This window comes from Zootoca vivipara, chromosome Z1, assembly GCF_965207765.1.
Source record: "Zootoca vivipara chromosome Z1, rZooViv2.hap1.1, whole genome shotgun sequence".
Taxonomy (NCBI): domain Eukaryota; kingdom Metazoa; phylum Chordata; class Lepidosauria; order Squamata; family Lacertidae; genus Zootoca; species Zootoca vivipara.
Window position 1 is genome coordinate 44,775,232 of NC_142583.1, and position 17,425 is coordinate 44,792,656.

A 17,425-nucleotide genomic window follows, 5' to 3' on the forward strand; every position below is an offset into this window, starting at 1 on the left:
CTGTGATTCCCCCCAACCTGTCCCGTCCCATGACATATCATGCCCCCCCCCCCGCCGGATCATCTCTGTGACTGGCCCCACCATTTCCTGACCTATCCCGTCCCCTCCTCTCCCCAACCCCCACCCAGGCAAGTCAGTACCTCCATTCAGCCTAGTCTGTAAAGGCTTTGGCCTAGTATGTAAATGGCAGCTGAGGTGCTGTTGAGAGGGAAGTTTCTATAGGTGTAGTACCAGTGTAGCCGCTGATAGAGGGTGCTAGTTTGTAACCTGGTTCTTTTCCCAGCATGCACTTTTGGCACAGTGTGTTCTGAAACAGGGGTTTTTTTGGGTTTCACCTGGCGGAGGTGTGGCATCTGTCTTTAAAAACCTTATAAAAGTCTTCGGACATTCGCTTTGGATGTTGCGTTCAAATTTGAACGCAATCGGTGAAGCGGTTTTGGAGAAAAGTGGATAATAACCCACATGCCCAGTTTACATTTTTATATAGATATTGGATGTATATGGATATCATGTACACATACCAAAATGCATGCTTCCAGTCAGATTCTAAAAGCTTGGTACCTGGTTGCATTCAGATTTCTTACTTTTTATCCAAAGCTACATGAAATACTTCATTCTAGCGGTTACCAATTTACTAAACAAAAAAGTACAGCTTCTATCAACCTGTCACACTAAAACTACTTCTTGTCCATGCATTTTGATGTTCCTTCTATATAAAGGCTGGTTAACTTGACTCCCTGAACCTGGACTCGTTTCCCATTGAAAAGAGGAAGCAGCCTTACACCATGTCAGATATTGGTTTCATTTACACATAATGCTAAGCCGCAATTTATTCAACAAGTCAGGAATCATCTTGCAGATGAGCAAACAAGCAACAGCTTGTTTCTCCAAAGCTTGACTTGTTTTCTAGCAGTTCTTGCCTTGAGCCCTTTTATCAGAGAACATCTGGAGTGGAATGGTTAAAAAAACCCAATGTTTAAGCAAGGCTGCTGGGTTCATCATTGTTAAAACAAGCCATGGTTCTAAAACCAAGAGAAAAAAACCCAATGGCTTCACAGTGTGGTTTGTTGACAGAAAAGAAAGCATAGTTAGTCTGCTGGGCTGGGCTCACATATTCAAACAAATCACACTGGTTAACCAAACCATGGATTATCATTTTGTGTGAACCAGACCTGTCTACCAAGCTAAGTATTAGCTACTCAGGCTGCCCAAGGTTTCCAAGACAACATGTGACTTACCACTGAGCTAGTCTCTCCCTCTTGCATCCTTATTCATAGAACACAGTAAAACTAAGTAGGTCAACCTTCAACTTTCCCTGAAGCCTGTCTTTGAAAAGATTTTACAGCATTGGGTACAACAGTAAATGAAAGGACTTCTGTTGCTCACATTTCTATAAGTGTTACCAGCTGGAAAAACTCAAAGAAATTATGGTAAATATTCTGCAAAGCATAACCATCTTAGCATATTTATGTTTCCTTTTAAGCAACAGGTTTCATTTTAATATTCCCCAATAGAATACCACACAATTGATATTAAAGTCATAAAATGCCAACTTACTGAAATTACACAATCTGCTACAGGTTTCTTAAGTGCATTTTCTGCCGTATCTTTAAGCTTAACCAAGAGCATGCCTGTAACCTGTTCAATTGCAAAGGGTCTCTCCTCATCCAAGTATCGTACCTGCAACAAAAGGAAAACAGTATCCATTAAAGCACACAGTGCCCCAGAAGTGTTACATTTTATCATAATGTGTTTCCAAGAAATGTTTAAAGCAATCTTCCAAAATATTGCCATAACGTTTAATAGCCCTCTGAATTACAATATAAAATGCCACATGGATGTATCAGATAGCCACTCAAGATATTTTGTATGCAACTAACATGTCATGAAGGTACATTCATTAGGCAGATGAGACTAAATGTACACTGAACAGGAATCCACAACCAATCTCAATATGGGAATTCTGACTTACAGTGTTACATATATATATATATATATACACACACATACACACACACACACACACAGAGAGAGAGAGAGAGAGAGAGAGAACATTTTAAATAAATAAAACAAACAACAAAAACCACAGATGATTACTTTAGAATAATGATATGAAAGAGGGAAAGGGGCAAAAAAAATGGTTTTTCTTTGCTGGCAAAAGGATCTTAAAGTAGACATTAGGAAAGGTTCCTTAGTCAAATATTCCACAGGTGGCACACAACAATCAGAAAGGCCCTCTTCCAGTTGCCAGCTGCCTCATCTCCCATTTGAGGAGTGCCTCCAAAGATGCACAGACAGGTTTATGTGAGCAGATTCAGTATCTCCGTTATACCTTCTGCAAATATACAGATCTATCTCATCAAATCATCAACACTGCCCTGTTTTGGCAATTAAACAATCTGGCAAGTCAAACTGAAGGGATCATTTGATAGGATGCACAAAACACCATAAATATTAACAGTTTAAATGTAGATATTGCAAGACGGGCTGGAACACTCACCTTTACTCCAACACTCCCATTAGGCAACTTCTGAAGCTCATAGGGCAGTTTGGCTCTTTCAGCTTTTATAAAAGGATCATCAAATGCTCTCCCATGCAGTTTTTTGAACCCATGCAATGTATTCTTAATATTTGTGACAATCTGTTGAAGTATAACATTGCCATTACTAATTTCCAATGTTTATAAATTCTCATGAGAATCAAGAACTGCTGCTTGGAATGACAACAGCTTTCACTAAAGTACTAATAATTTAACGTTTACCTGGCTCTTTGCTGCATTTCCAATAGTCCGGGCTTTAGCTCCTAGTGATATACAAGCTCTGAAATATAAAATATATTCAATTTTCAAATAAGCCCAGAAAAGAATAAACAGGCAGTTACTGGTTTGGGGAGAGTTATTTCTGAAACAAGCAGATTTTCTTTCCATCACACATGATTAAAGTTGTGTCATTAGCTATCCTAGTAGGAAAACCATGCAAGTACCGGTAAACCACTGTGGTACTAGAACAAATAGCAATCACACAAACAGACTGAACTCACACCTGCATCTCAAAAACTCAACTATTAGAATAATTTGCAAAGCAGAACCTTGAACTATCATATTGGCACCTCTCCACATGTATTCAAATTCAGCCAACTTGCTTTATTCATCCATCCTTAAAAGGACAGATGGTCTTAATCTCAAGAATCAATCTCAGAAATTGGTGAGCTAACATATGGAGAATTCTATGTAATGCATTCTAGTAAGTTTGTCAAATTTACATCTTTTTCTAACAAAAACACAGCTCCTTTGGGGATGTCACAAACAAAGGAACTGGGTAATACTGTTCATTTAAAGTACACATTTGCCTGATAGTATAATATTAGTTAACGACTGCCTCCAAGTGATATGGAACAGCCTCAGTTCTGTGTATATTGACTTTCTTCAGCCAGAAAAGTAAGTCTATGCCCAAGACTGACTAATGCCAGCCTTAGCCTTTTTTCATTTTTTCACATGCAGTGATGCACCACCCTTCCATTTTTTCAAAGAGGCACAGTTGAAATTCATAGGCAAGAACATGGATACCCCTCTGGTGTGCCACCCAAAGCTAATTCTTGTTTTAATTGCAGGCAGTAATTTTTCAGCAATGTGGGATAGGAAATTAGAGGCACTCTTTGTCCACAGTACGTTTTGCTTGCATATTACATGGCATGATTTAAATTTTTTTAAATAAATTTTAAAAAACTTGTACATATTATTTTCCACACAGTTATCATTTTCTTGCTGCCCACATAATTATAGTCTCAGAGATATATGCCCCAATACTGCCTTTTAAGCACTTCCTAATCAATTCATGCCTAGTTGATTTACAGCTCTTCAGCCTAAAGAGCAGAATCCATTATTCTTATCCTACATGTATGATCATTGTAAGATTCATAATAAGGGTTTTTAAAACTCTTGACCACTTTAAAGTTGGTGCACGTGAGAGCCTGAAATCATTATTTATTTTCATTTATTATATTTCTATCCCACCCTTCCTCCCAAAGCATTCAAATGACTGGGAAGTTACAAATATGTTGTTTATTACAGTTTTTTGGTTCACTGGATGTACTGCACCATGGGATGCATTGCATCAATCAACAGCAACTTCATTTTACATGCACTGATTATTTCTATGCAGGTAATCATCCTCTTTCACTATTTTCAAATTCTCAAATGATAGGGAATTTTAGGAGCAGATTTTTACAGGGCTACTTCCTTGTGAAGGGCATTCCCAGTTTTCAGCACTAGCAAGCCTTCCAATGCAGCTTCAAGACAGCCAATTGCAAACAGTATCTTACTTCTGTAATTCCAAGTGTCATAACAAGAATGAAGCTATAAAACCTAAACATCCAAAACCAGCCTAATACGAAAAAGATCTGATACATCATTTGGGATTTTCTTATTTAGAGTAGCTCCTTGAATGTTTGTATAACTATGAAAAGGCCAAAGTGCTAAATTTTAGGAAACCTAAGCTCCAGATGCAGCATGTTCTCCAGGAGCTAGACTACATCATCAGGTCTAATACAAATCAGAAAATTTTGGGCTACTCTGACCTCAATGAACTGCAAAAGGCTCGAAATAGAAAACATGGCATTTTGAATTAGCTTAGGAATAAAGGTAAAGGGACCCCTGACCATTAGGTCCAGTCGTGACCGACTCTGGGGTTGCGCGCTCATCTCGCATTATTGGCCGAAGGAGCTGGCGTACAGCTTCCAGGCCATGTGGCCAGCATGACAAAGCCGCCTCTGGCAAACCAGAGCAGCACATGGAAACGCCGTTTACCTTCCCGCTGTAGCGGTTCCTATTTATCTACTTGCATTTTGGCATGCTTTCGAACTGCTAGGTTGGCAGGAAGCTTAGGAATACCCCACTTCAATTATCTTTTGATCAGGCATGCTTCCAAAAGGTTATGGAAACTCATTTTGTATTATCAATTTACTGGACTAGGATTCTCAGGATATAAGCAGAGATTGTCTAAATTTTATCTCCAGGAGCTGGGTTCTCCCATTCTACTAAGGCAACCCAGATTGTGAGCTTCCCACCATGGTACTTACACTGTTAAATTTAAATTATGATTTTACAAGAGCTATTTAAGAGAGCTTGGAAACTTCATAGCATGAGAGATCTGTTCCTTTAATGGTTCCAACAGATGCCTCCTGTACTCTGTTTTAGTACAGTATGTGTATTTGTGAGGGGGATACAGCAGAGGATTACCACAGTAATTGAGTTTCCCCATCTATAATATAGATACCCTAGAATAATTTATTCATAGCTGCTAAGTTATCCCTTTTTTACAGGGATTTTCCCTTATGCTGAATAGGCTTCCTCGCGAGAAAAGTGAAAACTTGGCAGCTATGAATTTATTGCTGTTATAGTTGGTGGTCAAGCACAACTGAAATCTTGCTAGCTAACAGCAATACATGCACAACAAAAAAGGTGAATTTATATGCCTTTGCAGAAGAGCATACAAAGGTAGTTTCCACCCTCCTGTGCAGATTACGGTAGATTATTTTAGTGATAAATGACTGCATACAGATTTTGGCATAATGCAGATCAAATTATGGTTTTCATCATTAGCTAGTGTCTAAACCAGCAATCCCCACACATTTTGGTCCTAGGGGTGCATCTAGAACAGGGGTCCCCAGACTACAGCCCGGGGGCCACATACGGCCCCCGAGGCTCTTTTATGCGGCCCCCGGGGACCCCCCACCCGCTACCACTGTCCGCTCTTACCGGCGCGGTGTGGCGCGGCTGCCGACTTCTGACCCGGAAAAGCGACGGAAATAGCTTGTGTGCACGCGCAAGCGTCATTTCCGGTGTACTTCCAGGTCAGAGGAGGCTTCTGCACATGCGCACAAGCTATTTCCAGCGCTTTCCAGGTCGGGAGTGTGCCAGAAATAGCATTTGCGCATGCGCATGGGCGCGCACAGCCGCATGCTCCTGCACCCCCGCGCTCGCTCCCCCACCCTCTGGCCCACCACGCAATCGGTGAGGTGGGCATCCGGCCCAAAGCCGGGTAAGTTTGGGGACCCCTGATCTAGAATCTGTCACAAACACCACAAATACCAATTTTACAGAAAAAAGATGACGATACTCAGAAATCCCCACTTCCCCCCGAAAAAAGTTAGAACACTCGAAAACAAAGAAGGCAATAGCCCTACAACCAAAGGGTGGAACCCTCATTTTAAACATGCTGGGTCTAAAAAAAATGTTTGCATAAGAAGCTTATCTACTAAAATATTAACTAGTTGAAACAAAACAGGCACAGCTTATTTCTTTCCTCATGGTCACAAAGAGTGTCTACAAATGAATGCCTCAGTGACTCATGATGTCGCCCTTTTTGCTTTGGCAGCCAAAAAGATCAGAAAGATGACCCTGGACAATATACGGTAGGAGTGAACTGCAAGGGAGACGTGGGGATCTAAATAAAGACCATTATTTGTGGTGAGACACCCCCTTTGCTTGCATTTATTTTTGATTCAGATTTGTCATGACCAATGGCTAGTACAATAAAATATTTGGATTGGATAATGAGTGTCTACCGGTACAAACCAAAAACGCATTGGATTTTGTTTCAAATGTCAAAATTGAGGAGAACTGAAGGACTTATTTTGGTGCTCTCCTTGAATAGCTGCATCTAGCAAGTCCTTTACATACAAAAGTTTGAAGAGTGGGTATTGGTTAAGAAACAGGAAGCAAAGAATGGAAATAAATGGACAGCTCTGCCAATGAAGGAAAGTAGAAAGTGTCATTCCCCAGGAATCTGTATTGAGACATGTGTTTTTTAACTTGTTCAATAATTATTTAGAGATCGAGTAGTGTGGTAGTCAGGTTTGCTGAATAAATTGTTCAGGGAGATTAAAACAAAAAAGGACTGAGAAAAGCTCCAAAAGGATCTCTCCAAACTGAATTAATGGGCAGTAAAACAGCAAATGCAGCTCAATATATGCAATTGTAAAGTGATGCACACTGGGGCAAAAATAAATGAATTTCACATATGCATTCATGGGGTCTGAACTGGCAGCAACTGACCCTTAGGGTGGTAGGATAGCTTGATGACCACCAAAGCTACTGTGGAAATGGAAAAGGGTCAGAAAAGGGCAACCAAATTGATCAAGGGATTAGAGCAACTTCCCAGTAAGGAAATATTACAGTATTTGGGGCTTTTTAGTTTAGAGAAAAGCTAAGAGGAGACATTACAGAAGCTTATACAATTATGCATGGTGTGGTGGAAGTGGAGAAAGAAAGGTTTTTCTCCCTCTTTCATTAACATCAGAAATGATGGGTAATCCAATGAAGGTGAATGTTGAAGGATTTAAGACAGACTAAGAGAAGAATAAATTATTCACAAAACTCATAACTAAAGTATGGAATACCGTCATACCTCGGTTTCTGCCCGCTGCGGTTTGAGTACTCCGCGGACCTGGAAGTGTTTACTTCCGGGTTCCGCGGCGCGTGCATGTGCAGAAGCGATTTGCACGGCAAGTGCATAAGCAGCGCACATGCGCATAAGCCGCACACATGCGCAAAAGCGCTCTATTGGTGCTTCGCACATGCGCGCTATCGGCGCTCGGTTTAAGTAGATTTCAGGGAGCATACGGCTCCCCAGAACCAATTGTGTACTTAAACTGAGGTACCACTGTATGCTCCTCCAAGAAGTAGTGATGACCACCAAGTTGGATGGCTTTAAAAGAGAATCAGACAAATTCATGGAAGATAGGCTATCAATGGCTGCTAGCCATGATGGCTGTTCTACTTTCACTGCCAGAAGCAGTATATCCCTGAATGCCAGTTGCTGGGAATCACTGCAAGAATCGGATGCTGGACTAGACTTGCCACAGGCCTGATCCAGCACATTCTTATGTTTTTCAGCTGATAACTAAACTACCTCAGTATTATTATTATTTATTGGATTTATATACCGTCCTATATCCAGAGGTGTCAGGGAGGTTCACAGAAAAGTATTCGATGGGGAGAGGGAGAGAAGAGAGGGACTCTTCAGCATTTGTCCACATACATTATTTCTTGTAATGGTCATTAAAAATTTATGGTAAATTTTCTGTGAAACCTTTCTAGTAGCCATGTAATACACTTATTAAAAAGTAAATCCATTCCTTAACCTTTAGCTTTTATCCTCAACAGCAATGAAGTCTAAGTATAGATGCAATGCTAAACCATAGTTTCGCACTATGAAAACAAGCCTGAGCAAACCTGGGCTCACATGCTCCCTACTTCTCCAGAACAGACACCACCAAGAGACTGGAATTGGCTGCCATTTTAAAACAAACTGATCCATTTAAATTTTAGATTTTTTAAACAATTCAGGGGCAAACAATGCTTTATGGTCCTAGTATGCTTCAACAACAGCTGTGAAGGAGGAGAGAGAAGGGTTTGGAGTGCATAAACCCAGGGCCTGCCAGCCAAGGCTCTCCCCAGTAATTGCTAAACTATAATTTAGCACTGTTTGCAAACAGGACCCTAGTATAACTGCTTTTACTCATGTCCACCCCTTATTACTTTTGATTTCCCATTATTCCAATCCCATCACATCTGTTTCAGAGGCAGTATCCCAAAGAAGCAAAATGCTGAAAAGAAATTATCTTTATGACCTGGCTGTGAGCCTTCAAATACTGAACTTTTGGGCTGATCCAACCAAAAAGTTCTTGCATGAACATCCCAACCTTTCCTATAATCATGTTTTCACATCCTCACTACATTTATGCTATATTTAAGTGATTAATGAATAGTTATAAGCTTTCCTAGCAATAAGCTTGCTTTTCAAAGAGACAGAAAGCCAGCAATTACATACCGTGTTTCCCCCTTTTTAAGGCGTAGTCATAAAATAAGCCATAGCAGCATTTCTAAGCATTTGAGAAATATAAACCGTACCCCGAAAATAAGCCATAGTGATAGGTGCTGTGCGGAAGAGATCACTGAGCTCCCCGAGTCAGCAGCAGCAACGCCGGCCGCAGCAGTGTTTGCTGAGTCCTTTCTTGCTTTTGGGACTTGGTTACTGTGCTGGCTTGGGATGGTGTGTGTGCAATTGCTGTTGCTGCTTCGTGTTTTTCAGCTGGATTCTCTGGGTTCTAAGCACTTTCCCCCGTTTGTTTGTGAAGCAGCACTCGGCTGCAGCCCCTGCCTCTCCCGACGGCTGCATGAATGCGAGGCCCCGCCCCCTCTCCCCTTCGTGGAATGAAGAACGGAGTTTTAGCAGCATTTCCTCATTATAAAAAAAAGGTCAGGAACTTTTACTTTAACCTCAAAAATGGGATATTTCCTCTCTCTAAAAACAACTCTGACCTGAACACCAATAAAACGGGGGTAGATCACCTCCAGTTTATAAATCCACAAGTAGATCGCAGTCTCCTGGAAGTTGGGCTCTATACTTTGGCTGATTGCAAGCCTTTGCATCTTTAAAAAACAAAAACCATGCGCTTCTCAGTCTTAATTTTCCTTTAATTCATCCCCCTATACCCTCCTCCAACCATTGCCTCCTTCCATTCCTTACCCCCCTCCCTCTCTCCCCACTTCCCTCACTCCTGTGCGATCTCATTTAGTCATATACTTGCTTTTTCTGTTGTGTTGTCTATTTTATATTTAATATTATTACCCTTTATGATGTTATTTTTTCCCTTGCGATAATTATTTATTTTTTATCTTTAACTAACTTTCCATATTTTTCCATATATAACTCAACACTTTCCCATTCCTTCTTAACTCTTTGGATAGAGTGCCCCCCCATTATTGTTGTTAATTTTACAATTCCTGGATTTTTTTATGGAACCGAACAGCTCGGGTGCTTCAGAATGTGCCTTCTGTTGCTACAGGGCTATGGGGCTTCACTATTTGACCCCCCCCCCCAGGTTGGGATTTTTAAAGTAGTTCTGTGGGTCCCAGGGCGCAGAATCACCCCCGATCCTTTCCTTTGTCTAAACAGACCTCTTCCCCCCTGACTTTGGAAGGCTGTGCTTCAAGGGTGATACCAGGGGTTTTTAAAGACCTGCGCCTCTTAAGGATTGTTACGGTCCATAACTTCCATTGCTTTCTACAGGGTTGGGGGTTTAAAGCACTGCCACCCCCACCCCACCCTGCAGGCGCTCGGAACTGGCAGCGCCAACAACGCGCCCAGCAATGTGCAGAAGAGAGCACTGAGCGTCCTGAGCCAGTGGGTCCCAGTTGTACCAGCACTTTTTTTTAAAAAAAAGACACCCCCTGAAAATAAGCCACTGTGTGTTTTTTTGAGGGAAAAAAGTTATAAGACGGTGTCTTAAAAAAGGGGAAACACGGTATCCCCTGCTTTTTGTTATGCGAATTCCTAGTTTGTGCTAGAATAACTACACAGAGATAGTGCTCATTTACCGCTTCAGGCTGTAACCCATGGAAACAAGGGAGAATGAGGAATCTCCACCTACTCTTGCATACTCTGTTATTATATGTACAGCACACCAACTCTTCACTGACATCACCTTCCATGCCCTACACCCAGGTGAGGCAACTGAACAAGTAGTAACAGGTCAGACAGAAAGGTGTGGAGTGTAAAAAGAGAAGAAGAGCTGCGTCAACTTTTATCCCTTCTATCCTGCCTTTCCTTTTTATCCACACAACTCCAATATGGTGAATTCTGAGGGTGGACTGTAAATGTTGCACATCACTGCAATCAGAATTACCCCTAAACTGAGTATTTTATTTTGTTCATGTAAAGCATTATAGCCACCTTCCAAGCTTCTGGAAAGATTGTGTCAACATTGAAACCTTGGGGTTATTTACCAAGTAGGAAAATGCTTTACTCTCCCCCCCCCTGTCCAAACTTAAGTAAGTCGTATAGTGAAGAGCTTCCGAAAAGAACAGAACACTGAGTAATGCACGAAATAATTCCCTCGGGATTATTTGATGCTGTAACCTGCACTACACAGGTTTCCAACCACAGGGTTGTGATCTGCGACTGAGTTGCACACCAATACTTCTACCATTTAAAAAAAAAAATGGAGAGGGGGATTGTTTTCAAAAAGAAGGAAAATTCAGAAGTACGATGAGATGGCAAAAGACCCCCCCCCTCCAAGGAAAGATATAAGCACGGTTTCTAAAACAGTAAGTAGGTTGAGGCTAAAAGTGGGTTCCAAGCCCTTAAAGGCTGAAGGAGATCCAGACCTGTCATCTTAGTAAAGAGGGGGGGGGGAGAGACGTGATTAATTTCGGAGGTTAAAAAAACCCCCAGACCGCTCTCTTGCGGAGAATGAGGGGTGCGGAGTGTCACCAATTTAAGCGAGATGAATGCAATCAATCCTTGGGAGGGGGAGGAGAGGGGGGGAATTAAAAGGACGGGGGTGCGGCGAAGAGAGCAAGGGGTACATGAATGAAAATGGAGGCGCCCGGCCGTCGCGGGCGGCGGCTGAAGGAGAGAGAGGAGAGACACCGGCGCCCGGCCGTTTCTCATTCGAAGCTCATTATGCGTTGTGGAGACGGCCGGTAGTTGCTGCGTAAGGTGAGGAAGCCGGTAGTTATTTTTTTTGGGGGGGGGGAGGAGAGCGTGCCGGGAGCGATAGTTGGAGGGGGCTGCTTTCCTTCTCTGGGCCTAAGAAGCGCCCGCAACCAAATGACGCTTGGGAGGCCGACGGCGGCGAGAAGGAGAAGGCCGGTTACTCACGGGGTGCAGCGGTCGCTGTACTCGTTGGCGATGGTCTCGATGCCGCCGCTCCTCGCCACCGCGATGTAGCAGTTCTGGAAGCCCAGGTCGATGCCCACCACAGACATGGCTGCGCCGGGTGCGGTCCCCTTTCTTCCTCTCTCCCCCCACCCCTTGCCCGCTGCTGTGGCGGCGGTGCCTGTCGGGCGGGCGCTGCTGTCGGCTGCGGCTGTTGCTGCGACGCGGTTCCTCGCGCGCCTCGCTCGCTCTCTTCTCGCTCACTGCGGAGCAACAGCCACCAACCGGCACTTCCTCGCCTCTGCGCACGCGCGCCCACGCGCGCGCGACACCGCCAAGCGGGGAAGCCGCGAAACTCGGGCTGCGGCATCGGCTCTTTCCGCACAGGCTCTCCGGCAAGCCTCCCCGAGTTCGAGAAAGATCTGGAAAGGGGGCAAGGTGAGCAGCGGAGGGAGGGAGCGCGCGCGGGGGGGCGGCGGCTTCGGTCGCCATCTTGTGGCCAGAGGTCAGTACTGCTGCTGCTGTTAATGTGGTTTGGTCGCGCGGTAGGAACGTGTGACCTGGGGAAAAGTATTTCTGGGAGTGGCCTAACATGACAGAGACCGGCCCAGCCAGCAGAAACACTAAGAGAAACACTACAACTCAATCGTATTGCATAAGCAAACAGATGTTAAATGTTCCTATTGTCCAAATATATATATATATATTACTTACAAAATAGTAATAATTAAATTTTGCATCTTGGAAAAACATGGTTGTTAGTCAGGGGACAGGGTGGAGGTGGCAGTTGCTATGCAAAGTATACATTATGGTGTGAAGCCTTTGGCCTACAATTTACAATGACCAGAAACATTTATGGAGTGGCACTGATGAGGTTTCTAGTGAAAACAGTTCACTTCAATATGGGCACAGCTAGGATCGAGCTTTTTTTTTTTTTTGAGAAATCATGGATAAATATGCCTCCTCAAAAGGGGACATTATGGGGGGCGTGCTTTGGTTGGGGGGGCAGAACCTGTTAATTGAGTACTTTCAATGCTTTTCAATATTTTTTGTGGTTGGGGGGGGGCAGCTGGTTCCCCCTGTGCTCCCTTGGCTACACCCATGTCAGGGAATGACAGTGGAGGTTGGTTTGTTAGAGCAGATGGGATGCTGCTCCACCATTGCCCTTACCTGCCTCGTTTCTTATTTATATCCAGTCCAGCTTCCTGGACTCCTTTTTTATATGCAGTTCTGCTTGAAACGCTATGAGGTTATTTCCCACTGCTGTATTTCCAATTTACTTCCTTCTTCTGTTCACACCACAGCCGGCTGGGTGTGTCTTCTTTGCTTTTCCTGCGCCAAACACCCAAGTCCGTGAAGCACGTGCCATTATTTGTGTGCAAGTATCCTGAACTGTTCACACCGATTGTGGCTTCCATTTTCAAATCACACTGAAGCTCGTCTGAGGAAAACGCATATGGAAGAGGAGCCTTTCTCCAAAAGCTACAGGATACAAATGGATTGGGTCTAACATGTGAACTCAGCTTAAAAATCCGGTGTTGGGAGTGCACTGGAGCCACAGTAAATGGAAATGTGGTCACACCCTATGACTCCTAGTCTCCACCCCAGAGTAGTCCCATAGCTGCCAAGTTCTCTCTTTTTTTAAGGGAAATTCCCTTATGCTGAATAGGCTTCCTCGTGAGAAAAGGGAAAACTTGGCAGCTATGGTAGTCCTGGAAATTTCAACAGGACAACTGTGACATAAGTCCTTGAGGACTTGAAGCTCAGTGAGTCATTTGATTAAACCATGATTGCTTATTAACTTATCATTTTCTGTAATTACACAGATTGACATAGCTCAGCAGATCTTATTTCATGTGGGTGTTAAATATTATTCTTCCGATTGTAAATCTGAAGACATGAAAGGGTTTTCCCATTATTAAACAGCATAAACATGTTGCAAGGCAGTGGAAGGAAGTACGGTACCTGTATTTCAATTAAAAGGTAATACAAGAAAGGGGGAAGGGGAAATATGTTGTTATTACTGTTTTTAATTGTTGTGTATTTTGCTACATATTTACAATAAAATCACTTTTTTTTAAAAACGCCAACAATGACTTTTAAGAAGAATGGTATAAAAACGAACATCTTCGCACTACAGAAAAGCACATTGCCCTGATTCTCAGTGATGAATTAATTTATACATGTAAACCCTGAACTCACTACATGCACCAGCACTGCTAGATATTAATGAAAGCTAAATTCCAATGATAAGAGGCTAAACAAATATGATGTTTTGTTTTGTTATAAAAAGACACCTGGCCAATAGTAAAAATTAATTGGACAATAATAAAAATTTATAGAAGATTATCCAATCAATTAATCTCTAGATTGTTTACACTCAACCTCCATCCTCAATACGGGAGCAGCAAAGATCGCTCAGAAATCTTACAGATCTTATCAAAAACTTCTGTGATGTATTTTGGGGAAGATGTCATACCATTGTGACATGAAACATGGTAACATTCTGACACACGAAGTGTATCACTGCCTCATGAACTAGACTGTCTTTGCAGGGGGGGAGGGAATAACCTTTGCAATGGGCAAACCAGAAAGGTATTTCAGCTGTAGTTTTATTTCAGTCATCACCTTCCTTGTCTATATGTTATAACTTCAGGACTTTGCATAGCACTCTTCTGATCAAGGAGACCTGAATCCCACATCACTTAGAGGTTGAGGGCAGTTTTGTTCTATTGATTCCACACCCTTTAGAATCTTCCAACACTGTTAGGTAAGCAGCCAAAGGAATGCAGAATAAGGAATGTTCAAGGTTCACTGCTGTCATAGTAGCAGAAGTATTTGCTTATTATGGTTTCCCTAATTCAGGTATGGGGAACCTCTGGCCCTCCAGATGTTACTGAACCACAACTTCCATCATCCCTGGTCATTGGGGACATATGGGAGTTGTAGTTCAACACCATCTGGAGGGCCAAAGGTTCTCTACACATGCCCTGATTAATCACAGCGTGGTCTCTTCCTGACAGCAGGACCAGACAAGCACTTGCCCTTTTACAGCTATTCAGGCCAGAATCATAAAAAATGTATGTTTCTGGTAATTGCTCTATGCACACACAAACCCTACTCCCATTTGTAACTGATGGACTATGTATTTAATTTACTTTATTTTTAAAAATTACCTGCCCTTCACCAGGCCCTTCACACAGTGCCGACAGTTACAATATGTGAATGTAATAAAGCTGCATTCTATTGAGTCAGACTACAGTATTGGGCAATCTAGCCCAGCTCTGTCAACTCTGACTAAAAATAATGGCGGTTTTTTGGAGGTCTGGGCAAATGCCCTCTGCTGGGCCCTCTCTTACCCTGGTGGGCCATCTCAGGCTCACTTGGGAGTGGTCATAGGTGCCATCTATCTGGGGCTGTTGGGCCTAGGCACCCACAAATTTTCAGTGAAGGCGCTGCCCCCCAAGTTCTACTCAGCGGCACATGCATGCCACGGGGCGGGCGTGTGTGACATCAGCACACCCCCAGGCACCCTCTGCCACGGGGGCAAGGTGGTGCACCTGGTCGTGGTGGTGCAGCAACACTCAAAGAGGGACCTGGAAGTGGAGCTGGCATTTTGATTTACCATTATGCTCAAAGAGAGCCTAGGGTAGTGACACTCTGGAGCAGGCATCCCCAAACTGCGGCCCTCCCGATGTTTTGGCCTACAACTCCCATGATCCCTAGCTAACAGGACCAGTGGTCAGGGAAGATGGGAATTGTAGTCCAAAACATCTGGAGGGCCGAAGTTTGGGGGTGCCTGCTCTAAAGCAGAGGTTTGGGACTACAATCCCCAGCACTATAGAAAAGTAAAAGGGAGTCTTGAAGACCCAGAAATCCAATGTGGTCTCAGAATAATCCACTATACTGTACAGTTTTCTAATGGCAACTGCATTGCTTAAATGTTCCTGTGTCATCCAGAGTATGTCACAAGCAACTATGTCATAGAAATCTATTGTGAAAAAAACAATTAAAAATGTAAACTAGAGAGAGAGAGAGAGAGAGAGAGAGAGAGAGAGAGAGAGAGAGAAGAAATTTCCACACCTGGTGATCTGGCAAAGCAAAGATTACTAGTCAGGGCATGTGTCAGAGGGATTTCTGTAAAACATGCCCTCTGCATCAAAGGAAGAGGTTTTACTTCCAGTACTATCTTGTACTGCATTGCAAACCGAATACTGAATGATCAGGCCTGAAATCAAGAAGTGATTAAAGGAGTAGTCACCAGATTTTCATCATTAAATCATTATTTTCTCTTTTCCGATACATATGTCAATTGACTAAAGTGGCCTCTAAGTGTTGCTGCACTGAATAAAATTAAAATGCAGTGTTTACAGATTTATAGATGTATATGAAAAGTGCCAGGAAGGGAATAAAGAGGCTAAGCTCACCACAAAATGTCATGTTGGGAGAGGCAGCCACGTGATGCTGAGAGTTTCCCCAAAAGCATTGCTTTAGGGACCATCATAGGTACTGTAGCTGGGTATCTTACTTGTATTTGTCATTTTCTAGATACATTTTTGGTGATAATATTTCTTGCACCAGGTTGCTCACGGACTAAAGCTCTTTTTACAACTGTTGAGGCATTGCTTCTTCATAATCAGGTGGAAACTGAATGAAAATGGAGGTTCAATGCAGCACTTAATGCTCTTATCCATGAAAAAGGTATTTCTGTCATGTTTATTCACAAGTCTTATTTTAGCAAATGTCTTTTCCAGTGCTAATTGGAAGTGTTCCGGTAAGCGGGTCCTGCCTGCTTGAGAGTTTCTAGTTGATCTCAATGGGAGGAGTCATGAAGAATTATCTAAGTACTGTATCCGTTTTTCTTCCTATTGTTTCCTTGATCCAACCCCTTCTTTCTAGTCTATAGTGAAATACCACTGTTTCACTATAGACCAGGGGTGTCAAACTCAAATTCATCGGGGGCCGCATAAGCAGTTTGGTCACCCTCAAAGGGCCGGTTGTATCTGTAGGACTATGTGTCCACTCTTTATTATCATAAATTATTGTCACTGCATTCAATTATTACTGTTTTTGTAATAATGTAAGTAATAACTAGCTCTGAAAGCAGAAACATAGTCAGAATAATGGCAAGTAGATATTCAAATGTACAATTATTGTACAATTTATTGAAAAATGATTTTTGGTAACTGCACTGGGTGGTGGAGGCTTGCTAGGGTTTCATGCAGGACCTTTGCAGAGCTACTAGTACCTGGAGATGCTGGGGTCCTTCTGCATGCAGGACAGATGTTCTGCCAGTGAGCCACCACCCTTCACCAAAGGGACTGGCTGAGGTTGACTCACTGGAGCTGCTCTCCTGGTTCCAGGGTTTAAGGGCCAGAAGTATAAAGCAGCATCCTATGTTTCTGAGGAGAGGGAGAGGGAGAGGGAGAGGGAGGGAGGGAGGAAGAAAGAAAGAAAAGAGGGAGCAGGAGGGAGAGAGGAAGGAAAGAGGTGAGAGAAAGAAGAGTAGGAAAGAAGGAATAAAGAAGGAAAGAAAAAGAAAGAGGGAGAGAAGACAGAGATAAAGAAGGAAGGAAGGAGAGGGAAAGAAAGAATAAGAACGAGAGAGAGGAAGAAAGAAAGGGAAGGGGGGTCGCCGCCTTGATTCAGCGCCAGAAAAGAGCGCGAAGGGACCCAGGGGCGAAAAGCATTTCCCTTGCAGCGTGAGGCAGCAGGTGTCCGTTTTAGGAGAAGTGCGTAAAGCCTCAGAGTTGCACGTTCGT

General features: G+C 43.0%; 1 protein-coding gene across 1 annotated transcript in view; it reads right to left on the minus strand.

The window, feature by feature from the left end:
* The window catches only part of HSPA4L (heat shock protein family A (Hsp70) member 4 like), a 38,762-nt gene extending 26,834 nt beyond the window's left edge, over positions 1 to 11,928 (minus strand). The window contains exons 1-4 of the mRNA XM_035111843.3: positions 11,667 to 11,928; positions 2,762 to 2,819; positions 2,501 to 2,641; positions 1,558 to 1,680 (exon numbers count right to left, since the gene is read on the minus strand). Coding sequence (XP_034967734.1) covers positions 1,558 to 1,680; positions 2,501 to 2,641; positions 2,762 to 2,819; positions 11,667 to 11,773 — 429 coding nt within the window. The 5' untranslated portion in view covers positions 11,774 to 11,928. The remainder of the gene's footprint in view (positions 1 to 1,557; positions 1,681 to 2,500; positions 2,642 to 2,761; positions 2,820 to 11,666) is intronic.
* Between the last annotated feature and the right edge of the window lie 5,497 nt (positions 11,929 to 17,425).